This window comes from Leishmania mexicana, chromosome 20 (assembly GCF_000234665.1).
Source record: "Leishmania mexicana MHOM/GT/2001/U1103 complete genome, chromosome 20".
Taxonomy (NCBI): Eukaryota; Euglenozoa; class Kinetoplastea; order Trypanosomatida; family Trypanosomatidae; genus Leishmania; species Leishmania mexicana.
In genome coordinates, this window is record NC_018324.1 from 647,376 (window position 1) to 673,905 (window position 26,530).

At 60.5% G+C, this 26,530-nt stretch overlaps 5 protein-coding genes across 5 annotated transcripts; all 5 read right to left on the bottom strand.

Moving 5' to 3' along the window:
• Positions 1–100: 100 nt before the first annotated feature.
• On the bottom strand, positions 101–2,449 carry LMXM_36_1680 (conserved hypothetical protein; the record flags this gene model as incomplete). Its single annotated transcript, XM_003874465.1, has 1 exon — positions 101–2,449. One exon carries the CDS (start codon positions 2,447–2,449, stop codon positions 101–103), a length of 2,349 nt encoding a protein of 782 aa, XP_003874514.1.
• Positions 2,450–3,541: 1,092 nt separating this feature from the next.
• On the bottom strand, positions 3,542–4,468 carry LMXM_36_1690 (conserved hypothetical protein; the record flags this gene model as incomplete). The annotated part of the gene is made up of 1 exon (XM_003874466.1): positions 3,542–4,468. The coding sequence occupies one exon, from the start codon at positions 4,466–4,468 to the stop codon at positions 3,542–3,544; it is 927 nt and encodes a 308-aa protein (XP_003874515.1).
• A 2,664-nt stretch (positions 4,469–7,132) lies between these two features.
• Positions 7,133–8,773, bottom strand: LMXM_36_1700 (conserved hypothetical protein; the record flags this gene model as incomplete). The annotated part of the gene is made up of 1 exon (XM_003874467.1): positions 7,133–8,773. One exon carries the CDS (start codon positions 8,771–8,773, stop codon positions 7,133–7,135), a length of 1,641 nt encoding a protein of 546 aa, XP_003874516.1.
• A 1,870-nt stretch (positions 8,774–10,643) lies between these two features.
• On the bottom strand, positions 10,644–11,804 carry LMXM_36_1710 (putative phosphatidylinositolN-acetylglucosaminyltransfe ra sesubunit c; the record flags this gene model as incomplete). Its single annotated transcript, XM_003874468.1, has 1 exon — positions 10,644–11,804. One exon carries the CDS (start codon positions 11,802–11,804, stop codon positions 10,644–10,646), a length of 1,161 nt encoding a protein of 386 aa, XP_003874517.1.
• Positions 11,805–12,839: 1,035 nt separating this feature from the next.
• On the bottom strand, positions 12,840–25,883 carry LMXM_36_1720 (conserved hypothetical protein; the record flags this gene model as incomplete). Its single annotated transcript, XM_003874469.1, has 1 exon — positions 12,840–25,883. One exon carries the CDS (start codon positions 25,881–25,883, stop codon positions 12,840–12,842), a length of 13,044 nt encoding a protein of 4,347 aa, XP_003874518.1.
• Positions 25,884–26,530: the final 647 nt, after the last annotated feature.

Genomic DNA, 26,530 nt, shown 5'->3' on the forward strand with positions numbered 1-26,530 from the left:
CCCGTCAGCGTCCCTTTGATTCCTCTACTAATGCGTACGGGCAGAGAGGCGGTGCTTGGGGATGAGGGAGGAGAAGGGGGGGGGCGCAGCGGGTCGTCTTCTACGCCTCTGCGACGGACTCATCCGCAGATGGGTGAGTCGTGGAGCGCAGTACGTCGATGGAGCTTCTCTGCACAGTCTCGTTGGTCAAGAGCTCTGTGCGATTCGTGTACTCTCGCAGCAGCAACCGCTCCACGGCATCCCACCACTCCCTAGGATGCACCATTCTGCACGTGGTGGTAGACACCGAAGTTGACGGAGAGGCTCCTGCACGCGCGACGGCGACAAAGACAGAGCCGGTGGCTGCAGCGAGAGGCTGTGGGCCAGCACTGCTGTCTGCATGCCGTCGCATTGGTGATGGCAGGAAATCCTGCAAGAGATACGACGGGCCGCCAGGAGCAAGGTGTGATTCGAGACCCCGTCTCACCCGCATCGGCAGTAGCGGTGACGGCAACAAGGGGCCAGTCTGGTACGCCGCGTCAGCGTCACCAGATGTACCGCCCTTCCTGCCAGCGGCGGTCACAAGCGCGTCGATTCCCGTCGAGGAGATAAACTCACACCAGTAGGGCCCGACCTCATCTGCGCTGGAGGCCAGCCGCCGGCTCCACTCCGCCGCGAGGGCGGTGCCTATCGCGCTACCGTACCATGACGCCGTGTGTGTTGACCCGCACGTAGGATCAGCGCCACCAGTGCACGGCGCCGTCTTCGCAGGAGCATGGCAGAGAGCTTCAGTGGCAGGATTCGCGAAGCCGTCGCGCATGAGTCCCGCCGTGGGCGTTGCACGCGGCAGCGACAGCATTGATCTCGACACACCCGCCGGTGACGGCCTCTGACTTGGCGTACGCGCTGCAGCCATAAGACTGCATTTTTGCTCCCCCAGCGCCACAGGCAGCACCGATTCGGCTGCACAGCCGCTGTCGTGAACCGCTCCAATAAGGCACCGACGCAGCTCGGTCGCAGCGCACGCGACGCGTCCAGCCACCAGAGGCCTGCACGTTTTCATGGCTGAGGTGGTGGTAAAGCAGGACAAGTCGGCGTCCCCTCGCGCTAGCCCTTGGTAGTGGAACCCGAGGTTCAGAAGCGGAGCCACTTGCGCTGCAAAGAGGAAGCCGTGCACGCGCAGCTCCTGTTCCATTTCCAGGGTGCTGCTGCGGATGTCGTGGAGGTGCTGCACGGTGCACCGCACACTTGGATCGACAATACGCGGCTGTCGCAGAAATGTCAAGGCCGACGCGAAGGCCTTGGCGTAGCTCAACGAGCAGGCATCCTTGGGTGCAGTCTCTGTGGGCACCATCTGAAGCTGGCCTGGAGGCGCGGCAAGTGCACCCGCCTCAGCCCCCAGTACTCCAGCAGCGTCGTATCCTACGCGTCGCCCATCTGTGCCGCTGTCGAAGAGGGGCGAGGCAGGGTGCAGCGACGACGCCTTCAGCTCCTTGAGAAGACGCCACTCCTCCGGGGAAAATAAGAAGCGGTACTCGCCTAGACGCAGAGCCGCGTCGATGTCGAAGTGGCCGCCATCCTCCTCCGTGCCATCAAGCCAGCCGCTACCGACGGCCTCCAAAAGGCGCGGGCCCGGTTGCGCTGGTGAGCCCCAGCCCTTGATGTGCCGGTCGACGGTGGCGGTCGCGGAGCAGGGCGACGACTGTGGTGGCAGCGGTGACGCCACTGCGTCACCGCGCACCGCAGCACCATCTGCTGTGGCGCTAGTCAGCGGTGATGAGGATGTCGCGGTACCCCAGATCACGGGTAACGTCTCCCCTGACAACAGACCGTGGTGCGTGTACAGAGGGATGCGCCGAATCGACACACCGGCGTCCCACATACGCGAGTCGTTGAAGAAAGTCTGATGACAGCAGACCAAGAAGACAAAGTGCCGCCGCAGAAGATCTCGACGCTCCACGGCTTCCTGACGGCACAGCACCTCGCGCAGTTGTCGGTCGTTGATGTGCCGAATCGACGCGGCACAGTGCAACGTTGTCTGGCACGCCAGGTCGAGTATGCTAGCGGTGGTCTGCTGAAGCAGCTTCACTCGGCGCGCCTCGACAAGGCGACTGCTCGCGCACATGCGCAGCGACGCCTGAATGCAGCAGAGAGCAGCGTCCAGCTCGGCGGCGCGAATGGGATCGAACTCGTAGCTTGGCCGTACGCTGCTATAGATAGAAAGATGCCGTTGTTGAAGCTGGCGCGTCTGTGCCCAGCGCCTGAGGGCCTGCTGTATGAGCCGTGCGGCTGTGCCTTTGCGCAGTTGCTCAGCCCGCTCTTTGCGGTCGACCTCCGCACGAACCCGGCGCAAGAATCGCGACTCTAACAGAGGGGCAGCGTCGGCATGCACATCTTCAGCGCTCAGGTTGCCTGACATGCTCAGGGACACGGGTGTCACAGGGACAGACCGTTGGAGGTACCGGTGCATCAAGAACCAGCGCACAGCGCGCTGCACGCGATTCAGCGCAATCTCCTCAGAAATGCTGCGCACTGACCGCGAGGCGTGCGTTGAATGTCGCAGAGCGGTGATTGACACCACTGGCCCACCACGAGCTGTGGCGGAGGAGGCGTGGCGGCGGGCCGAGGGCAAGGCAGACGCAGCGCCATGACGGCCACGAGCAACCGAACGTGTCCTCATCGATTTGTGAGAGCGAGAAGACGCTGCGGCTGCGTGATTCTGTTCATGATGAGGCGCCTTCTTTGATGGCTGGCGTGCACGCGAATGAGCTGAGGCGGCATCCGAGGTGGCGGCAGGCATCGCGGACGAGTGCGGCGATGAGGTGATCGCCGCCACGGTGGCGTGCAGAGAGCTATGCCCTGGCTCATTTGAGGTGCGATTGCAGAGCTGCTGACGCTTGGAGGAGCCGTCTCTGCTAGCGAGGATTCTATTTCGAGGCCGGGACGCAGCTACAGCCAAAGATGACATCAAGTCATTCGCGGCTCCGTGATTACAGTACGGATAGCACGTGCACGCGTGCGGGATAATGGGTTGGGGGTCCCCCGCGAAGGCTGCAAGCCTTGTCCTTGGTATGCTGTGCTCGACAAGCATGGAGAAGGGGGAGAGAAGAGGCAAATGTGGACAAGTGAGCATGCGACAGGCACACACGCTGCAAGATCGACACGGCCTCTTGGCTGAGAGGGGGGAGCTCTTGCGCATCACCGATTCGAGCAGGCGTACATAGAGAGAGAGAGACGCGCACATTTCTTAGAAGCTCAAAACGCCCGGTTGATTCGCTTGCACCTCCGCTTGGCATCCAGATGCAAGCTCACCAAGCCGCCCGGGACGGAAGAAGCATGCGTGCGAGCGGCAAAGGAAGCACCGCGTCGCACGAGTCCGCCCGTGTCTGTGAAGCATATTGTGATCTTCTCTCGAGTTAACGACGTTGCGGAGAAGGCGACGGTGTTCGCTCAAGAGACAACGCACACGAACACGCAAAGCCTGTGCTCTCACACAGGCAGACATTACTTGCAGCCTGTATACCAGCACTCCACAAAAAAGTACTCGCGGTGCACACCTCTCTCACAGCTTCAGCGTGCCATTTGCGAACTGACTGTCGCCGTAGCTCCCAAGTGCATAGATGGGTGCTGCGAAGGGCTCGTAGTCGGAGTAGCACTTCTGAAACACCGTGTCCACCGCGCGCTCAGAGAAGCCGCGACACACTGGATTGCGATCGACCGCCATGACGGCACGGCGGCGAACGCACTTCTGCCCACCCTCGAAGAAGTTGAAGCGCCCCTTCCGCATCTCTTGGCCGACAAAACAGTCACCGCTAAGACGTGCCGCGCGAATCTCGCTGCAGGCCTGATGCACGCAGTCGGAGCTTTCAATCACACCTCGAGCATCATCGAAGGCATGGACAAGCTCATGGCGTATGTTGCGCTCCACCTGCTCCAGCACCGGCAGCTGCGATCCAGCGAGGAGGCGCTGCAGCTGTGATGGCGTGGTGGTTGCGGATGGCGAAGATGCCGCCGCCGCAGTGGCATCCGATGTCGTCGCTGACGAGGCCGCGCGCTCGTTGACCCCCTTGTCCTTCCTTAAGAATGCCGCTGCGTGCTTTGTGTTGAAAAGACGAGTAATGTGATCCTCCAGTAGCACGACATCTTTGGCCTGGCAGTCGGAGCGAGCACTGCGCCACATATACCCCGCAAACACTCGATCTGGGGTAAGTCCTATCGCGGGGTTACAAGAGGCCTCACCACGTGGGACAACGGGTAGGCACTTGATGCGGTCGCGCAGGAAGGGCTTGCCGGTGATCTCTTCAATACTCTGAATCATGTACTGAACCGTGTTCACGTGGCGCAGAACGTAGTCTACGGCGGCCTCGCAGACATCGTGCGGGCTGTAGAGCGAGTCGACACGCGTCACCTTCTGTGCGTCTGTTTGCGCCGCCGCTGGACCAGCATCAGTTGCCACGGAGGAGGACGAGGACGAGGAGAGCGAACCCATATGAGCCTCGACGGGAATAATGGGTGTGTGATTGGGCCTACTCGGATGTGGTACGAGAATGTGTTGAGCACGCAGCCGCAGGCGAGAGGAAAACGAAACGAAACGCACGAAAGGGAAGCGAGCCGCGTTTGACGAGAGAAGGAGCGGTGGGGCGAGGAGGAGAGCGCGAGATCCAAGAGACGGGTGAAACGCAGACGGTTCGGGAAGTCGTGGAGACAGAGATGGCAAGAAGAGAGAGGAGCATTAGGCAGAGGCAGAGGAGAAAAAAAAAGAACCATAGGTTACTCGTTTCGTCTGGTTCTTATCGCTGCTGCCATTCTTTTTTGTTGTTGTTGCTGCGGCGTGCTGCATAAGTAGTGGCCCGACAACTGGGCAGTCATGGTGGGTGTCCGTGTGTGTGTGTGTGTGTGTGTGTGTGTGTGTGTGTGTGTGTGTGTGTGTGGATGTGTGTTGTTTCATCTGAAAAGGAGCCTACGGTGAAACTGATGCCCGCACACACGTGGATTATGTCAATAACAAACGAAAAAAAGGGGGTGTGCGAAATCTGGAGGTGATGTTCCCTTCCTCGTCAGAGAGAAAAAAAAGAGAGTTCGGGGGGAGGGGGGGTAAAGAGATGGTGTTGAGAGCGCGTGGATAGATGATCCACATCAACAGTGCATGCGTACGCACCAAAACCAAACAGAAACACTACACACAACAAAAACGCGCGCATGAACTGCCATCAGCGAAAGAAGAGTGTGGGAACAGCGGCGGCGAAAAAAAAACTGAAACAAAACCCCCAACAGCAACAAAGAAAAGCACGAGCAAGGAGGAAGGATGATGAACAGGAGACGCCGCACACACGCACATACGCACATACACCAGCAACATCACGCGACCAAAAACGCGTGAGTGCAACAGAAAAAGGGCAAACATAAAAACTAAACAACGGACAGAACGAACAAAAAAAGTGCAAGAGACGATGGCCCCGACGTTACCGACGACACGAAACAACCAGCAACAGAAAAGGCAACAACAAGAGAGGATGAGAGAAGAGCAGTCAGCGGAGCAATCGACGCAAGAAAACAAAGCCATAACTGGGACACACAAAAGAGAAGTACACTGTCGATAAGCGCGTACACGTACACGTGGAAGCGTACCACCACACGCTCGCGCGCAGCAACGCACATGGAAGCACGTGATGAACTCTTTTCTCAATAAGACGCAAAGATAAAATGAAAAGTAGTAACTACTACTGCTACCGCTAGCCTGCTCCTCTTGCTCAGTTTCGCGTAAGTAGGTCAGATGTGCTTGCGGATATATGTAGATGAGTATCGCTTCTTGGATGTAAGTGGAGCAGGCGGCCGAGAAGCAGGTGCCGTACATACCAACCGACAGGCTGCTCTATTCCCATTCCAATCCACTCGAGGAACACAACACTACAGCGACACGTTCGCCGACCTGTGGCGGCGGTGGCAGAATTATCTAAACCTGTAGTGGCGCCGTGTCTCTTCCTTTTGGTTGCTTCGCGGATGTGCGTGCTGCTCATTTTCATTTCTTTTTTTTCGCACCGTCTTGGTTGCATGCTTTTTGTTTTGTTTTTTCTATGTCTCTTTGCCGTCTGGATATTACGTGGAAATCACAAGGCACACACATACCCAAGAAGAGGAGGAGGGGGGGGGGCAGAGGGAGAGAGGGACACTAGAGAGGAGGGGGAGGACGAGGAAAGAAGGAAAAAGGGGATCGTGTGTGTGTGTGTGTGTCCAGCGGCATGGCATTTGTCGCGCTGCGCCACTTGCGCGCTTGCGGAGTATCGATAGAGTCCCTCACTCATCCCATCCCTTTGCCACCCCGCATCAATGAAACTGGGTGAGCATCAAGGAAGAAGAAAATGGAGGGAAAAGAGCACACATCAGCTCCTCGTCGCTGGCTCAATGTAGACGGGTGCGAGTCTGTGTCGTGGCGTACGCCCATCCTCCAAAAGATGAAATCAGAACACCCGCAACAACAAAACGAAGCACAAACAACAACAAAAAAGAAATATACGGAACATCTAAGACGTTGATGATAGACAGACAGACAGACAGAGAGAGACCCGCACGTTAGCGGAAGAACCAAAATAGAGAGAGGAAAGGAAGGCATAAAAAAAAGGCACCGACGGAGGGAGGAAGAAGAGGGTAAGCCATGGCAGGCGCCAGCACACACGTAGACAGAGATACAGACACATACTTGGAAGAGCAGGGGATGAGGTGCTGCAGCCTGCTTTTCTTATACGCCACCAGCAAGGGTGATATGTGAAACCGCCGAATGCGCGCACGCAGTCACACGCGTGAAAAGAAAACGATCGGCTCAAAAGCAGCAAAGGCACATTGAAACAAAACAAGAAGAGAGGGAGAGAGACGACAAACAGTGACAGACAGACACGCCAAAGTGAGAGGGGTCCCGTGTGCGTGCGGTGCGGCCACGGGAGAACCACACCGAAAAGTGGGGAGGGATAAGCAGCGACGCGCTTCAGCAGAAGGACGTGTGTCATAGAACGGAGAGGCCCTGATCACCGCCACTTTCCCATCCCTCTGTCTCTCCTTCGTCAATGTTCCTCCCGTTTTTGGGGGAGGGAAGGGGGGTCAGCCTGCTCTTCGAAAAACCTCTGCCTCCTCAGATGCAGTACTCCCCTTTATATGCACCTCAGCGCGCGAACTGCATCCATTCGCTGTCGTCTGTGCTGTTGTTGTTCGCGGTCTGGTACGATGCGGAAAACTCCGTGTACTTGCTAGGAAACGCTGTCATCCCCGCCACCCCGGCACCGTCAACACCACCGCCACGACGACAGCTTTGACTAGTCGGCTGAGAGACGCTATTGCCTTCGTTGTTCTTTGCCGACTGCATCACCATGAGAACAACACGGCGCAGCTTCTCAAGGCCTTCCTCGCTGTCCTCGTCGTGGTCGTCTTCGAAGAGAGAGGTGTTGAAGAAGGTGCTGTAGTCCACCGGCTGGGACGCCTTTGCCTGGGCGCCGCGGCGATTCGTCACGAACTCCAGTGCATTGAACTCGTCCGCCTTCCTGTTCCCTGCTGTGGGCGTGTCTGTCTCAGCACTGCCGCCACCGCTGAACAGCGTGCTAATGAAGTTGCGCACGTTGGCCGCTGCGCGCGCCTCGTCCTTCTGTGCCTGTTGCATGGTCGGCCTCGAGATGGATTTGGCAAACTCGGTCGCCAACGGCGACGCCGAATGCGCCGGCTCGCCGCTAGCGAGACTTAGAGGCTCCGGTCCCCAGACTGGGGACGTGGCATTCACGGTGCTCGGCGCGAGGCTTGCAGACTTGCTCGACACCATGGGTATCTCCTGCACAGGCCTCAGCAGCGGTGTGACTACCGCAGGCGCGTCCTCGCCAACTGGCACCAGCGGATGTGTCATTGTCCTCGGCTCGCGGCGCGTAACCGGCATCGCTTCGGGTGCCGCGGCCTCGACACTGCTTACCGCAGCGTCGCGTAGTGGACTCGCCGTGACCGGCTTGGGCGGCACCGGGATGAATGCTGTGGATACCGTCGCCGTCGAGGAGGTGGCCTGGTGCTGCGGGCTGCGTGGTGGGGTCGACAGAATCGGCGCAGGCGGTGCGTTTCGGAATGCCTCCAGCGTCGGCGCAGTGCTGCGGAAGCGAGAGGTAAAGGAGAGATCGCTCCAGAGCGGCTTCGACTCGCGGCTGAAGACGGCGTCGATGGAGGCCGGCGGGGCCAGCAGCCGCGTCGATCCCGTCCTCGTCCTCGCCGGCAGAGGCACGCTGCTCAGCGCGTTCCATGTATCGCTCCCGAGTGCCATAGGACGCGGCGGCTCACGGAGGGGAGCCGCTGAGATGGTAGCATCCACCGCATCCAGCTTGGAAAGGTGCTCCACGGACAGCTGCGCATCCACAGGGAGGGCGCGCTGCGTTGGGGTGTCAAAGGCATCCAATGCCTTGGGCGGCGCAGACATCGGCGTGGAGGTCGCACTGCTCGCCTTTGGTGGCATCGCCGTCGACGAAACCGTGCTCGAAGAGCCGCGGTAAAACATGCTGAGGAAGCTCTTTCTGGCCGCTGGCGCAGGCGCATCAATGGCTGCCGGTGCCGCGAGAGGACGAGGGGCCGAAGGCTCAATGGCCACCGGCGCCGGTGGTGCAAGAGTGGGGCGTGCCGCGGCCACATGCGGGCTTGCAGAAAACGAGGACATCCAGTCCGGGTTGCCGACAAGGTGCAGGTGGGAAAAGGCGCTAGGGTTCGGCGTAGTGCACGCGTCCATACTCCTTAGCCCCGCGGAAGGGATGTGAAAAGTCAGGTCGTTATCAGAAAGCATTATGCTGGCAACGCTGCTTGCTTCCCAAAGGGCAGATACACAACGGAGGTGGAGAGTAATGAGTGGCGCCGCGAAAAAAAAACAGCGAGTTGAGGGGAGACAAAGAGGCAAAAGGAGGGGGTGATGAGGTGCACAACAGACAAGCGCAAAAAAAAAACCCGGAGAAAAAGAAAGAAAGTGGCAAGTATGACGGAAATCGCCGAGTGTGCCCAATGTCAGCAGGGGATGGAGGGAGGGGAGGGAGGGGGGCGCTCAGCAAAAGGAAAATAATAATAATAAAGAGCGAGCGAGACGGAGATGATGGTGGAGTGCCAACAACAAAAAAAAGAAGATCGGCGAAAAACGACAGCGACACACACAAACACAAAAATAAAATAAAAACGAGGTGAAATAAGACCGGAAAAAAAAAGGGAAGCCGCAAAGAGAAAAATGGACAAAAAAAACCGGAAAAAAGTCACCACAGTCACGCACGCACACACACACACACACGTGCTCACGTATTCAGAAGCAAAGAAATATATATATATATATATGTCACGACGAAACGACAACTACTTTATGGGGGGAGGCGGCTTGAGATTAGGTCTTTGTTTTTATGCCAATCCCCTTTTTTTGTCCTTGTTCTCGTATACTCAGCGATACCTCTACCTACGTTTCCCTACTTCAACACTGATGTAGACACGCCGACACAAACCCGCAAGTTGCACGGCACCTTGTTCGAAAATGCACCTCCCTCTTTGCGTGTTGTCAGCTGAACTTGTACGTGCGTCTATGCCGTCCTCCTTTGCTGACTTCGCGCGGGTAAGCACGCACGTGCGGTGGAAAGACAGGCTTGTGTGTTTGTGTGTGGGTGTGCTTAAGAGACGATCTCATGAGAGAAACCGCCACACACACACAGAGAGAGAGGTGAAGGAAGTACGGAGGAGGAGAAGTGCGTTATGTCTGCCCCTTCCCTCCTGCCTACCTGTTTCTTCCTTGTCTGTCTTCGACTTGTTCCTTTTTTTAAGTGAGGAGAAGCTAGAAACGAAAGCGCAACGGTGGGAAAAAGAAATGGAACGTGTGTCGTCGGTCTGTGAGGAGGGGAGGGGGGAGGAGGGGACGACTGTGGAAGAAGCGTCGAAACACAAGAAACAACAAAGAAAACGAAGACACGCGTGGAGGCGTGAGGGACTACCCGGTTACCGTGGTGTGCGTTCGGTTGCTGCACGTGAATGCTTTGATGACTAACACTTAGGAGAGGAAAAGCGGTTGTGGTCGGCATCGCGGAGGTGGTAGAAAGTGAGCGAGAGAGAAGTGAGAGGACAGTCGACAAACCCATCCGGAAGAGGCACACGGTGAGCGAGACCGTTCACAGGGAATGCTTCGCGGCATTGACCCGCCCCCTTCCCCTCCCCCCACCACCAAAAAAAAACCATGTGGCTCCGCACATGTCTTCCGTGATGGCATACGCACGAAGATTGGTCGGCCAAGAAGCGAGAGACACACAGGGAGCGAAAACGCTCGCGAGGAAAAATCACCGCTTCTGGGAGTGGGAACGACCGAAAAGTATAAGTCCTGTTGAGCAGCCCACATGCATGGGCGTGCCTCCCTCAAGCATCTGAGGTACGTCTTTTTTTGTAGTTGTTGGTGTTTCGAGGTGTTTTGCTTCGCGGTTTATCCTCTACGCGCAGGGGTCACGGTGACGAGGCAAACACACTCCGGGAGGTGAGGGGACACGCCAACGATAACAAAAAAAAAGAAGGTAGCAGCTCACGCGACAGACGCCAACGTAGACATCCATACAGAAAGGAAAAGCAGCCCTACGAACCTCGTCAGAGACACCGCTGACACGCAGTCTGAACGCCGTCCGATGATTTGCAGCGGTAGCTGCTCACGCCAAGAAGCCAGAGTTCGCCCACTCCGCCGCGGCAGTGCTGTTGGTGGGCTTTGCCTCGTCCCAGGGGCCATTGATTTGGGTCTTGACGCTGCTGTGCATGCGCACGAACAGCCACGGAATGCCAAACGAGATCATAAGCACCGTCACGGTGTACAAGATGGCCAGGATCGGGATCTGGGTCAGGCATCCGATCGCCAGGCCAACGAGGCCGAATGTGGTGGCGACGTGGGCAGTAAAGGAGTAGTGCTTAACGAGGTGACGGACGATCGGGGAGAGCGAGAAGCACATGATGCCAAAGCAGATGAGGGCCCCGCTGGCGAGGGGGCTGGAGATGCGCGAGGCCATGAGGGTCACGCAGTAGATGGCCATGTTAACGGACAAGTTAGGGTCGAAGCGCTGGGTGTAGGCATTCAGATAGCTGTAGTCCGTCAACAGCACGTGCAGGGACATGGTGAGGATGGACAGCGTCACGATGGTGTCGTCGCTGTAGGTGATGGTGAGGGTGCTGAAGATGGGGCTGAGCAAGGCGAGCATTGTCACGAGGCTGACAACCTGTCGGCCAAAGTTCCACGCGTGAAAAAGCCACCGCAACGGCTGCCGCGACGGCGGTGAACAGCGCGTGCTCAGGCTGGCGGGTCGCTCTGCTGTGTCCTTGCAGGCGTCTTGGTGGCAGTGGTAAAACACGTAGCACACAAGTGCGGCGAGCACGCTCAGCACGTCAATCCACAGGAGCGAGTACTTGTCGATGGAGTTCGTGAAGACACCCATGAAGGCGTGGCAGAATAGCACAACGATGGAGATCTCCTGTGTGATGGCGAGGGTGTTGATGACGACGGTCGCGTACTCGTAGTTCTTGATATCCTTGTTATGACTCAGCTCCTCCAAGAACTGCTGTGGGTCGACGTAGTTGTCCTCAAAAGGCTGTCGCTCGTAGAGCACCCTACGCCACGACGGGCTAACGCTAGTGATCTGTTTAGACCGCAAGCGCTGAAGGTGGTCCGGGTATGAGCTGTAGCGCCGTGTCTCGGGTGAGCGGCGATCATAGTCTTCGCTCTCCGGAAAGCTGCTCTCCTCCTCCGTCGATGCCGCGTAGCGAGCTGCCTCGAAACACTGCTGCGATGATTCGAACGTCTCGCTAGAGGACTGTTGTGACATGGTGAGACAGGCGGAGGGGGTCGGTGGGCGGGGTGGAGGCGCACGCCGTGAATCACAAAGATGAGCCCAGCAGAAACATGCGAAGCTGATGAGTGCAGAGCGCTGCTCGCTCTGGGAAAACGGGAGCAGGGCGGCGGCGAAGGGGTGAGGTAGGAAAGGAGGAGGGAGGGGCGAGAGATGTGCTCCTCTTCTTTCAGTCACTCCGCCTGTGTGCTTGCGTGTGTCTGTGTGTCTGTGTGTGTGTGTGTGTGTGTGTGTGTGGTTACGAGATCAATGGAGGGGGGGGGGCGTTTGTCTGAAAGACACCCTGCGTGCAAAGGGGGGAGACAGAGGGACACCGTTTGGCGCCGTGTGGTGCCGCCAGCGAAAGACCAATAAAAAACAGCATTTTTGGATGAGGAAAGAGAAGCGTAAAGCGAGGCATATCGGTGCTGCACAGGGGGAGTGGAGGGGTATTCACAGCGGCCGCCCTACACCACAGAACAGAGAGCAACAAGGCACAGCGTTAGATGCCATTTGCTTGCCCGTGACCGCGCCTCTAAAAGGATAAAGAGCGATAAAGAGAAGTGATGTCCGTCGTTTCTGGCTCTTGGTGCATCAGCCTTGCACGAGGTTTGCGCCGCTCACGCACATCGCGTTTCCTTCCCTTGCGGCCACCCCTCCCCCCGACTCTCACCAGGGTGGCACCAGCGAGCCGATAACAAAAGAAAATGTCCTGTGGGCTGCTTTGCGGGAGGTTTGTTGTAGCTTCGTCCGGCGCGGCACCACCATGGCATACCGCACACGGGCCCCACAGCCGTTCACGTTTGATTTGGGAGAGGGGGTGCAGCTGTGCGTGCGCGCATTGCCGCGAGACGTATCGCGTCAACGTCACTGCACTGGCCTCCGCCTTGTTCCTCTCCTTCCTCCACACGCCCTCGTTCCCCATCGCCTCCTCATGAGCGCCACCCAATCACACGCTTTCGCCTGACAGCGATGGGTGTGGCGTGGAGCGGCGGGAGGGGGAGGGAGGTGGGCTGCATCGGCACACACGTGCTACACCAGGACGGAGCGCAGCAGCAACAATCGCCCGGACTCCGTGCCCGCCACCACCACCTGCGGGTTCGATGGATGTACCGAGACGCTGGACACGACGTCCTTGGCTCGCACCGGTACCGTCTTGAGCACGTCCAAGAAAAAGGAGTGCAAGTACAAAATGCACGATGTCTGATCGCCATCGTGCGGACCGCCGCCAGGCGCCGAAGCGCTGCTGCCGCCGTGCACGCAGGCAAGGGGCTGACACGCGATAAGAAGACACTGGCTCCCTGTCGCGGCCCACGTCGTCACTCGACCTGGTGGCGAAAAAGTGCGCAGCGCAGCACCGTTCAGGCTGTACTGGTACACTTTCTCATCTTGGTGCGAGAGGAACACGATGTTTGGCACGTAGCACATCGTTTGCAGGAGCACGCGGTGGATGGGCGCACCGTACGGGTGTCGAATGACACGGTCCAGTCCCCCGGTGCTCAGCGAGTGCAGCATTAAGGTACCGTTGACAGAGGCGGTGGCGACGACGTCCAGCATGCTGCTCACGTCCACCGCGGACGGCATGCCCTCGTGGCCGTGGATCGTGAAGAGCAGCGTCGCCCCCAACCGCTGCCGCGCCGGTTGAAGCTGGCAGGACCACACAGCGAAGGTGGTGTCCTCGGCACCTGTCACGAGATAGCGGCTATCCTCACTGCGTGCGACAAAGACGACGCGCCCGCGGTGCACATGCAGTCGCACATCGCCACCCGCACCCGAGAGAGAGCGAATCACGACAGAGTTGTCAAAGAGGCCACCAAGCACCAGGAACACTTCGCTGTCGTAGCACAGCAAAGCCGTGCTCGCCTCCGTGCAGGAGCCGTCCGCGTATGCAGAGTTGTTCGGAATGACACCGGCTGGAATGGGCGCAAGGCGCCGCTCGTACTCCTCGCTGACGTCGAAGCTGCCGCTATCCATGGCGGGTGGCGCGGGATCATTCATGAGGGGTGTCACCGCAACAGGAGGCGCCGGGTGGCCTGGCACTGCAGCCGCGGTGACGTTCACATGACTGGACGCGTGCGTAGCAGTCATCTCGGCCTGCGATGGGGCGGAGGCGGCGAAGCCGTCCCCGACAGACGCACGCTGCAACTGCGACGCCGCGGCGGTCGACGCTGCAGCGTGAGGCGGTGACGCCGCAGGAGGAGTCGCCGCCGCCCTCTGCAGCACCAACGATTGGCGAATCGGGGTCAGGTGTATGCGCAGCAAGGCCGCGGCACCACTTCCGGCCACCACCAGCACTCTGTCCGTCGACACCACCGTCGTCCGCGCCACTCGTGCGCAGCCCCAGCGCAGCGTCATGACCTTCACTCGGATCGAGAGTTGCAGCGGGTCGGTCCACTCCAACGGCAGTCGCGGTTGGTGTGGGCGACGGAACAGCTGGATGGGAGTTTGGCCAATGTTATCAAGCGAGTCCACGAGGAGCTGCTGATCACCGGGGCCGGCCTCCCGGTTGAGGTCAAGATCCTCGTAGGAGTGCCAGTTGAACACATTCAGCGCGTCAATTGCGTCCTTGCCGCGCTGCTTGTACCCAAAGATGAGATCGATCCACTCGTGCAGGTGGGCCGACACGTGCGCGCTCTCGAGCGCCTCGCGCATGCGGTAGACAAACGTGAACGGGTCGTTGTGCGCCCATGGCGGAAGCTGCAGGTCGTCCATCGTGGTGCGGTCCTGCCGCCGCCCAAAGTCGACGTGGTTCTCATTGATGCACAGCTCCGGCAAGTAGTAGAGCTCTGGGATCAGCTCCCGCACATCCTGGGTACTTGTCATGACTGCCCTGAAGGTGGCTTGCATGGAATGAAACATGCGATCCGCGTGGTCGAAATGACCGCCCTGCAGGAGAATCGAGAGTGTCGTGAAGGGCGGCAGGCGGACGAGGAAATAGAGCGTGATGGCGGGGGAACTGTAGTGCGTGAAGTAGTGGGACGGGACGTCGCCAAGGCTTCGCATTTCCATGTAGCGCTGCCGCACCAGTTCACGGCGGTCGCCGTTGCCGCAGGCGCCCATCGGCAGGGACAAGTCGCGGAACGTCTCCGGGTTGGTCAGGTCAAGCGTCTCACTCGTGTAGTCGGAGAGAATCCATGGAAACACGGGATACTGCGTCATGTCGTTCAACGTTCGCCCCGCCAACAGGTTCAGCACGAGGAGGTAGTCGAAGTTCGACAGCAGGCGGTTGCGCCACAGCGCTGTGGCCCGCAAGCGCAGCGGCTCTCGGCGCGGGTTCTCCTGCAGCACGTACGCGCTGTGCCGGAGGACGCCGCCGCCGGTGCTCTCGCGAAATAGGGTTGGCAGCGCCGCGGTGGCCGCACCGGGCGCGTCGCGTAGAAACGACGGCGCCGTAAGCATGTAGCTGCTTCGCTCCCCGCATCGCACCGCCTGCAGCGCCGCGTTCATGGTGGCGGTGTCGGCAAAATTGACAAAGCAGCTGCGTCGGTCACGTGTCCAAATCTCGAGCGCGGTACGGCGCATGCGGAAACGGCGGGCCGGGGCGATCTGCGTGATGTGACTGAGATGGAAACTGAAGGGGTGCGGACGCAGCACGTACGCCCTCGCCTCCTCAGCCACCACTTGGTTGTACGCCTTGTTGTCGTCGTCGATGAGCACAATCACTTCCGAGCCGCGCACGGTGAAGCTGCCGCTCCAGCAGTGCATCATGTACGGCACCTCGCACGGAACCGAAAGGAGCGACGGGGCAGCAGAGAAGTCGTCGACCTTAGAAGTTGGTGCTGGGTCGACGCCCTTCGACAGCGGTGCAGCCTCCTCCCACAGGAGTGGGCACTCGCTGACCGAGGCCGCCGCCGCCGTGGACACGTCCCCCCTGTCGTCGAGGCTGAGGTTCATCATCTCCTCCTCGAACCCGGCGTCGTCGTCATCAATCGCTTGCAGCAGCACACCTTCGCCTCCGCGGAGACGGAGGTACGAGGCGCGGCTCGTGCTGGCGTTCATGCTGCCGCCGAAAGTGTGACCTCCAGCGCTATCTCCCTCGTCTCCCAGGAAAGCGGACATGGCTCCGAAGCTGGTCACATGGGCCGACGACACGTCGTCGCAAAGCGGCGAAGTCGGAGCTGAGTAGAAGGACATTGCCTTCCCACAGTAGTTTGTGCCGTCGCGGTCGAAGACCAGCTTGCGATGCACCAAGAACTGCTGCTCCTGTGAGGAGAGCTTCACGTACTTGAGGGTGTTGTGCAGACCGGCCGCGTCAGCACACCAGACGGTGCCGCGTAGCGCAACAGTGAAGCGCGCCCACGCGTTGGCCCGCGCCGCGGCGGTGGCCCGCCGCGCGGCACTCGGCAAGAAGAGACTCGTGAAGGATTCAGTGGCGAAGCCGTCAGTGTGCGCACTGCTCTGTCCTTCGAGGTCCGCGGCGCCAGCGTCGCTGTCCGTATCGCCAGCGGCGCCGGTCGTTTTTTGGGAGTTGAAGGCGGTCATGAGTGTTCGGATTTTGTCGTGGACGAGCCTACGAGACATGCTGTTCTCCGCAAAGAGTTCCTGCAGCCGACGCAGCGACCCCCGCTGCTCTGACCAGAGTCTGGCGGCTAGCGCCTTGTCGGTCGACTGCTCCCGCTCGGCGGCGAGAAGGCACCGCTCCGCAAAGGCGTTGTAGTCCACACGCGACGCCACCTCCGCGAAGGCTTCGACGGTGCGGCGTGGGTTGGCTCGGTGGTCGCAGAGCCACTGCAGTGTAGGCACGCCAGCTGTGAGCGTTTCGCCTGTGAGGTCGTCGAGGTAAGTCAAGTTGGACCGCGCACAGCTTGCGGTGCTGTTGCGGCCGCTGTTGCGGTCCCCATCAGAATCTTCGTGGCCACCACGTGTGAACCATGCAGCCGCCGCCAGAAGAGAGGACTGGCGAAAAACAGAGGAGTGAACGCCGCGTCTGCTCGGAGAGGACGCGAACGCCGACAGCTGCTCGAAGGAGTACCGAAACATCACCACGAGCGATTTGAGGCGATCCACAAGGGCGGCGTTGGCGTTGAAGTGGGTTGAGGTATTGCCGTATTCGGCAGCGTGGAGGCGCCGCAGAAGGAGGTTGTGCACACAGTAAATGAGCGTCATTGTAGTCGCGATTGGGGAATGCTCGCGCGCGTCCTCGGCGTTCACAGCGCGCTTGAGCAACAGAAAGCCGCTGCCGCGCTGTCCCCGGTCTACGTGGCGCACAAACGCGTCCGTGAGCTCCACCACGCTGCTCAGGGCCGTGCCGGAGCGCAGTGTCATTTGGCATAGCACTTTGAAGAGTCTGCCAAACAGGCGAAGCATACCGCCTCTGAATACCACCGGAGTGGGGCTCCCGCCACCTGCGCCGAACCCGACCCCGCCTACCCCACCGGCCTTGGGGCTAGTGGGACTGTTGTCGACACCCGTGCCGGCGGACGCGCCAAGTACCACCGACCACAGCAGATCCCCTGGCCCGCTACTCCCCGCGCTGCCTGACCCAACGACCGAGCCGGCACCACCGACAGAAAGGCTAGTGGTGTTGCCGTTGCTGCCGAGATGCAGCAAGGCACTGTGGCTGCACAACAGCTCCGCGCACTTGACAGCGAGCGGAAGGTGCAGCCATCGGTCGTCTGGGCTACGGAGAACAGCGCGCCTCACGTTGCCGTGGGGGTCGTCCACCTCCCCAGCATAGTACACGTCACTTTCCGCGACGCCGCCGGGCGGGTCATCTGCCGACCGCACCAACGTCAGCTGCTCCCACTCCGTGTACCCGACACGAACAGGTAGGTATGTGCCGAATTCCTCCCCGCCCGACGCGGCCCCGGCTGGCGTGAACGGCGACACGGCGGGCTTCACGGGGGCCATTATTGCCTCCTTGCGCCTCGGAGCCAAACCGGCGTAGAAGAGAACAACCTCAACCACGCGAAGGAAATGGCACAGGTTCACAACGGCGGTGGCGCTGCCAAGCCCTAAGAACGCACAGCCGTTCGACGGCCGTGAGGCGCCCGGTCCGTCGCTGTCGCCCGTGCCGCCTCGCCGCTCCCCACGCCACGGCGTCATCAAGCGGCTGCGGTAGCGGTCAGCAACCCTACACAGTAACTGATGCAGGAGACGATGCAGGCGTTGCTCCCGCAGGTACGCCACCACAAGCTCCAGCTCCGTCACCCCGTACGCCTCGTGCAACAGCACCTGGTAGATGGTGTAGGAAAGAATCATGGAGATGGTCGTAAAGGCGAGCTCGGACCCCTCTGGCTGCACTCTTTCGCCCACGGCAGAGTCTGCAGGGATCGTTGGGGAACTCACTGGGCCTGGCACACTCGACTCCTGGTAGGCCCGGCCTTCCGGAAGCGAGGAGGGCGCAGATACCGGCGACGACGCGCACGAGGGCCCGAAGAGGCCAACCACTGACACGTACCAGCCGCGAACCGTAATCACGCGTCGCCAGGCCTGGGCGTCGCTCTTGAGCAACACCGCCATGTCCGTTAGTACGTATCCCTTGAGCTTCGTGTCGGTGCTGCGCTTCATCAGCATCAGCAGTGGCAGAAGCACCGCCGCAAACCGAATCGTGTGCGACTCATCCAGGGGCGCGTACTGGGTAGGAAGGGTCAGCACGTCGAAGCGCTCCACTAAGCCGCAGCGCAGCGCCAGGTACACCGGCAGGTTCACTGGAAACTGCTGCAGCACATCCTTTAGCCACGACAGCGACACTTCCTCGACGACGTGCACAACTGTGTCCTTGCTCGCCAACAGCACCGGGTTCATCAACTCCTGCGTGCGCTTCGAGCGGAACACCATGAAGAGAACCTGCAGGAGCGCTTCAAGCCGCACTGCCTCGGAGGATGTGGAGGTGAGGTATGGCATCAGGCTCACAACGTAGTTCCTGCGCCCCAGTAGCTGGACCAGATACGGGGTGTTGCTCGTCACGAGAAGCTGGCGCACGCGACGCAGGAGGCGCAACTGAACAGAAGCCTTGGGGCACGTCAAGTGCAAATTCCCGACAAAGTACTGCAAAGCTTCCGCATCACCAAGGGTGACGGGAGCAACGGTGAGTGCCTCGAAGTAGGCCATCCACTGGTTCTCCAGGTCCTGCAGCGAGCACAAAGGCGGCGATGGCGGTGGCGGTGGCGGTCGCGTTGAAGAAGGCGAGAAGGGGGAGATCGTGGCCGACGAGTGCGCCCCTGAGACATCGCTAGGAACGGCCGAGATGGGACGCGAGGTGGTCAAGGAAGGCGAGCGTAACGGTTGCGTCACAACATCCTGTGTTTGGGCCGGCACCAGGGTGTCCTCCTGCGTCAACTCTTCCGCACTCGCCTCCTCCGCCGTCACGCGCAGCAGCTCCGCCGCGACAAACATGGATGTGCCTAGGGTGCGCAGGCAAGGCAACGCATCAGGGTGTGCACTCAGGAAAAAGCGCTGTACTTTCACCCAGGTCAGTTGCACCGCGCGCGGGGCAGCCCGGATCACGTCAGCAGAGAGAAACAAGTTTGTCAAGGCGTCCTCGAAGAGTCGCGGGAACGGGGCGAGAGCCTCGAGTAGCTGCACGAAAGCGGCCGGCACCACCACCTGCAGCGAAGGACCTAGTAGCTGCAGTACCTGGCCAAGGAAAACAAAAAAACGTGCCTCGGCCATTTCGTTTCGAATCGCCTCTGCAGAAGCCAGCGGCGGCACCAAGTCTAGCACTCGCAGCACGGTGGCATTGATCTTGTCGCTTGCTTTGCTAGCACTGACGTCGGCCGCGCCGAGCGACGAGAAGGGCGGTAGGCCTGGCTCTCTTTGGTTAAGGCTGCCGATCGGCGCCGCAGCAGCTAAGCTGCGAGAGGAGATGGGGAGATTTGGATTCACCAACAAGACGCAGAGTGGCATCAGCACGCTTGGAAGCGCCCCCAACACCCCCATCGAGTCTACTAGGCGCTGCGTACTGCATACGAGGGACCCTTCCAGAGTGAACAAGCGGCTTTCACGGCCAGTGCGGCCACGCAACACGGCAGATAGATTGTAGAGATGACCCCGGTCACTCAGCCGTGTGTCGACGCAGACGACGGCCCGGCCAGCCAGCCACTGCTCGGCGCCGTCCACGTCGGCGGCGCTCTCCGGCGCGGATGAGCCAGGACGACGCCCAGGTGCGAATGAGACGGGGCGCAGTGGCGGAATCGTGACAGTTGACGACGACAACATCCACGCCGCGGTGTCCGTCACACCCACTGCCGTCTGCATCACCTCACGTTCGCGCTCAGGCAGCACGTACGGAAAGAAGTACGCTGTGGACACCTGGCCGTAAAAAGCGTGCGCCACACTGGCCCTGTCCACCTCGTGGCCGAGGCATCCCACGTAGAGGTACCCGCGTGACATGAGAGGGTAAGCCACCTGTGGGATCACTGCCGCCTCGGCACCGTTCACAAACAACGTGAGCTGACCGCCGGCCGTTGCCGTCAAGAAAGCCGCCGCTCGATGAGACACGCACAGATGTGTCCACTCTCGCGGCAGCAGCGACGCCGCCAGGTACACGCGAAGCTCCTGATGCTGCAGATTACGATACTGCACGAAAAGGCGCCCCGTCCCTCGCTCCACCATGAACGCCAGCAGCGTCGTGCGATCGGCGGTACGGAGGGAGAAGATGCAGGCACAGCCGTCGTACTGGCGCAACGTCGCGCCTCCGCCGGCAGTCTGCCCTGCCACATCCCGCGAGGTCACATTGCCCTCCCACCGCAGGTTGAGGGATACCGAATAGCCCTCAAGAGGGAAGTCGGGTAATGCAGCGCAGAACCCAGCAGGGCCGCGCCCGCGGTGGAGGCTGACGAAGTGTTGTGGGTCGCGGCGGACCGCGTGAAAAAGTGTCATATTAAGGGGCGGCTGGACAGCCTCGCTCAGCAACTGCAGAACCAGCGGTACGAGCGCTCTGCGGTCGCGCTGGTGCCTTGAGTGAATCACCAGCAGCAGCAGCTGCTTCAGCTGCCGCGCGTCGATGTGGCAGTGGGTAAGCGCAGCAAGAAGGCGAACGAGCACGGCGTCGAGCCGGGGAATCACGGCCTCCGTTTTGATAGACGAGGAAAACCGCAGTGCTGCAGGCTCTGGCAGAAGTGCAACCACCGGCAGCAGCTGCGCCAGCACATCGTGCACGGCTGAGCTGGCGGCCAGGTAGAGACTGGCGTAGCAGCTCTCTACCGTTCGGGTGAGAGAGACCAGCAGCCTGTGCAGCGCCGCCTGCTGATCCTCCGTCAACGACGCCAGACGGGTAAAGCAGCGCAGCACGGCAGCCAACAACATCGGATTCTGCAGAGACCACGCCCACGACGCATCATGGCTGCAGCCGCTTTCATCGTCGTCATCGAAGAAGGCATCCACGGCGTCCACCGATTCGTAAATGAGGTACGAGCACACCCGCACCATTCCACACGCATCGCCTTTGCTCATGGAGCGGGAAAATGGGAGCACCCCGATGCCACCTGTCGTGCCCCACGCGTTAGCAATGCAGTTCACCAGCACCTCTTCGTCGACGGTGGCGCGGTACAGAACCTCGCGCTGCGACGGGTTCGCCAACGTCATGCCGACGAGCGCGATGACGATCAACCGCACCATCTCGCGTGCGGCACGACAGGCGGCGACAGCGTCTGCTGATGCCTCCGTAGCCTCCGCTGGCGAGGTGTCTGGCGCACTGGGTGCATCGGATGCCGCGATGAGAATGGGATCCGGAAACGGAAGCGAAAGCGCCACCTCCTCTAAATCCGCTTTGTTCAGTGGAGGCGGTCGTGGTGGTGTGCCAAGGTTATTCACCGGTTTCCACGATTGGGCGAGTTGATGCAGAAGAAGTTCGTATATGTGCGGCCCACCGTCCTTGCTCGCCTCGAACAGGGCCCTCTGCAACGTGCGAAGCGGCAGCAACTCGCCGGAATGCTCACCGGCGTCAGAGAATCGCTGCCCACTCAGTCTTCGAAACGCAGTCTCCAGTGCTCCCAGTACAGTACGCAGAACAGCCTGGCGCGCCCCTTCATCGGCGTTCGTCGCGGAAACGGCGCGCGGCCCAGATGTGATGGTGTCCGGCATCTCAACGCCACTGCTCCCCACTCCAGAGCCGTTCACGCAGTCGCATAGCGTTCGCCAGACACTCTCGCAGAGCTTCCGGCAGTGCCACGGCACTGCGTGCACATCGGCTGCAGCGCTGTCGATTCCAACCCTCCCGCTGGACGACACCATCGACAATGATAGCTTTCTCATGTCCACGTTTATGCCCACAGTCGCGCTCGAGCCGACAAGCGGTTGACACAAGAGGCCCTCCAGCAGCCGCTGCCCATCCGAGCGCAGCAAAGGATGCCACAGCAGCGGCAGCAGCAGCGACTCTGCGCAGTTCGTTGCCATGTGAACAGAAGCTGTCGAGTCGTTGACGAGACTTCGTGCCGCCTGTATCGCCCAGGCATAGGAGACGGTGTTGGCGGGCTGGCCTGCGGCGTCTGCATCAGCCGCGACGGCGGCAGTGCGTAGAAAATATTCGACGCCTCCAGCCCGAACAAGCGCCTCACACACCGCTGCCGCCGCGGCTGGAGTCGTCTTCGCGCTCGCCGCGCCGGGCGCCGCGGTTGCAGCACTTAAGAGTGCTAGAAGGCAGTTGCACCAGCGGCGACGCCGACAGTGCGCAACCGCGCAGCAGGGAGGTGAAACCGACGCAGAGGATACCCGCAAGACCATCATCAACGCCTCTGTCGTTTCCTGTGCCAGTTGCTGCTCATCAGCGGAGAGCGCCCTGTTGCTGCTATTACGGCTGCAAGCGCGGAGGCGTGAAGCATTCGGATCCACAGAAGCGCCGCCTCCCTGCGCACCGGCGGGCGGTGCGAGCTGTTCACCGTCGCTCGAGTCAGCGTCACAGGGGCGCAGCTGCAGGAAGTGCGAGAGAAGGTACAGGACAAGGTAGGAGCGTTGCCAAGACGTGGTGGCCCTGTCTGCCGCCCCTTCATCGCAGCTGCGCCCCTGACGAGAGTCGGCAGCGTCGACGGCGGCCGTCGACTCGACCAAGGCGAAGGCAGATGCAAAGTGTTCGTCTTGGAGCAGGATACGGAGGAGGCCGTGGCGCACCAAAAACAGAACGAAAGGGTCATCGTCGCTGCTGCCGGTGCCCGTGATAGCGGCAAGGCTGCTGTGACCCGGAAGCGGGGCTGCAGCGCTTTGCTGCAAGCTTGCGGGCGTGATGATTGACGATGATAATGTTGGGGAGACGGGCGGATGAGTGGGCGGTGGCTGCGCTACCAGCCGCGGCGTGTTCGTCGCCGTGGAGGCGGGGGTGTCGGGGGATAGGCGCAGTACGGCAGAGGGCACGGACGACTGCAGCAGCGGAGGCGCGAGATGGTGCTGCTGAGGTGGCGCTGGCGCCTGAGGTGGCGTTAAAGATGGTGGGGGCGGCGGGAGGGGCTGGCCGCGGCGTCGCTCTTGCTCGCCAAGGCACCACAGCGCGTGCTTGAGAAGAAGGTTATAGATGCAGGACGCAAAGGGAAACGTCAAGGAGCCGTTGCCACTCATGTCACCGCTGTGGTGGAACGCATCAATGGATTCTGAGTTGGTGGAGTGCTGCTCTGGAGATGGTGGGAGCGTGATGGAGAGCTCCATGGCGGCGTCGGGGGCAGTGGCAGCAGGAGCGGCGTCCTCGGTCGACGTGGGGTACGCGGTTAAGAACGTCTTTACAAGGGTAAGCTCCAGTTGGTCGAGGGTGTCAAGCGCACGAATTTCACGCACCGACGCGGTGATGGCGCCATTGCTGCCTAGTAGCATGCCTCGCAGTGTTGGTGCAATAAATGCCGAGGGAGTCGAGCGTACAACACGACATGCAGCCAGCAAGCCAAGGTAGGCATGCAGAAACTCATCCACATAAGGGTTGCTCGAGAGCAGGGTCAAGGAAAACTGCGACGAGCACCCGAGCGCGTGGTTAAGGAGGACTGACATGCCCTCCGCAGCCGTCCCCTGCGCCGCGACGGTATCGACACTACGCACCCAGTCCGCCCACGCATCTGAGTCTCGCCGGCCGGCAGCGTCTAAGGCCCTCACCGCCATCGCTCCCTGGGGTGAAGGCTCCGTGAAACGAAAGCCCACCACCTGTAGCGCCGTCACGAGTGCGTCGAAGAAGAAGGAGTGGTCCATGATGTCCAAAACGGTCGTCGCATTCTGCTTAAAAAGCGCCGTCAGCAGCACGAGGCCGCACGAAAGCTGCCCAAGTAAACGCAGCTGCCGCGTCAGACGCCCCGATTGCTCTGACAGAGTCGAAGCTCTGCTACTGCAGCGGCTACGCGCAGGTGACGGTGGCCGCGACGTGGAGGCCAGCGAGCTCCGTTTGGGGAAGCTGACGTCCGCGGTCGCGTCGAGGTGCTGTTGAGCACCGCAGCTTCGAAGACTAGTGGATTGTGATGCCTCTGTCTTCTTCGCCAGAGCGCGTTGCGTCGACGGGTTCCGGTCACCAGCGATGAAGCGAGCGAGGAGGAGGCTAAGAGCGCTCTGCAGCGGGTCAGTCGCTTTTGTCACCTGCGCCGGGTGCGGTGAGGCACCAGCAACAAACATGTCGCGCAGCAGGCGGGAGGTCAGCACAAAGATGAGGCCGAGATCGGAGTCCTCCTCAACTGCAAGCCCCTCGATCATTACCGTGTGCGCTTCACTGCTCGGCTGTGCATGTTCGAAGACACCCTTTGACGCGAACACAAGAAGAGCAGTCAAGGAGCCTGCAACGTCGCTTGAGGATGCTAGGGGAGGCGAGGAGCCCTCGCTTGAGGACTTGTCTCCCCCACTACCACCGCTCGCGTCGCTCGCCGACAGCGACAGCATTGCGAGTGGAACACAAGAGGGCGCGGGGTCGGTCTGACGGAGGAGGGCTGCATTGCTTAGGCCGGTGCATCGGCGCACCTCCTCCGCCTCCGCCTCTGCAGTGCCCGTGGTTGCACCTTTCGCGGTTGCCACCGTTGCAGCGTATGCGTTAAACCGAGCTGTGGAAGAAGTGAGGAAAAGCTCCTCGATGGCCAGGGAAGGAGTCGAGATGTCGTGTACCACGTGTAACCAGTAAAGGAGAAGAGAGAGGAGGCGACAGGCTTGTATCTCCACCACCTCCGCAGACACAGGGTGCCGCGTGCTCGTGGCGTCTCGCCTGTCACCGCCTCCGATCGCATCCTCGCCTTCTCGCGGCATCGACTCCGCCGTCGACGCGGATGCCGCGGGAGTCCTCACTGACCGAAGCGAGAACTCCTCTGTCCCACACACGCGTGTGAGGCAGCGGAGACACTGCAGCGTCGTGGCCACACAAGCGGTGGCTTCGCCACCGAGAAGGTCGAGGTGGCTGCGCATAGCCGCCGCCTGCAACTCTGTTGCGCAGGTTATGGCGACGAGAACGTGGCTGAGCTGCTGCAAGGCCTTTACGAGTTGAGCCGAGGCGCTGGTGGTGCTCTCGCTGCGAGCGGCGGCTTCTGAAGAGAGGGTCGCGGACAGCGATGTCAGGCACGCTTGCCAACGACGGAGCTGCACCAGCACTAGCAGAAATGGCAGCAGGGCTTCCCTGGCCTCTTCCAGGGTGATAAACGGCCTCTGGCAAGGGGAAGGAGGAGGAGGCAGAGTGAAGGTTGTGCTTACCTGCTCGTCACGCGCGGCTTCAGGCGCTACAGGCGCCGACTGCGGTACCAGCTCCAGCACTCGTCGTGTCATCATGGCTGTCCGACGGGAGAGCAAGGGCGCGAGCACCGCGTACATGATTAGCTCCAGCTTCGTGTGCGCCAGCCCAGTTTCCGTCGGTGACGACCGCTCTCCTCCCGCCGCGAGAGAAACAGAGGTGCCCGTGGCTCGTGTGTCTAAAGACGTAGATGTCTGGGAAACAGCAGAGGTGGTGGCGGGTGCAGTGGCCATGCTCTCCACTGTCGGCATCTGGTCTGCCAGCACACGACCAAGTGGCGTACAGGTCATGAAATCAGAGTAGGCGCGTCGGCGCTCGTGCAGCACTCGCTGAGCTTGCTCTTCCTCTCTGAGACGTGCATTGCGTGCCGCTTCAGAGTCCATGACAGCGGGATCGCTGCGAGCGACGAGCCCGTCGGCCTTGCCGTGCTTTCCTTTAAGTGCATCCACCATGTAGTGATACATGCGTGCTCGCGGATGGGCGACGATCTCGCTTATACCTCCAAGTGCACCTCTCACGTGTTGGGGGACGGTGAAGAGCTACTTCCTTTCCCTTGCGGACGGCTCTACTGCCACCAGATGCTGAAGATTGCCGTGCGGGGACACCTACGACGGTGCGCACAAGCAAAGACAGAAAGAGAGCTAGAGGTGTAGAAGGGGGTGGGTGATAAGTAGGGCATACCAAACGGCATGTGTCTGTGTGCGTGCGAGCAAGTATGCCTTTCTGTGCTTGTGGTGCCGGGCACTTCGACGAGGAACAAGTCGATGAAGGCGCCGGTCTACGCAAGAGCTCAATGTCGATTAGGCTTGTGCCTCGTCTTTGAAACGAGCGAAACAGATATGAAGCACCAGTCTCGTCAACCTGCGCTCTTCCTGGGGGGGGGGGGGATGGCAGGCCGTCCTGTGTGTTGGGGTGGGAACGGGTGTGGAGAAGCGGAGGTGTCGCTAGATGGTCTCGTAGCACTCGCGCGTCGGTCGTGCCTTCGATATGTATGGAATTCTCACGCTGCGCCTCCGCAGCTCAACGTAGAGGAAAAAAGAGTGAGACAGTGAGAGAGGAGTGGGTGAGAGGCTGGGGGTAGGGAGGTGGGGCCTCCTGCCAGCGTAAACAG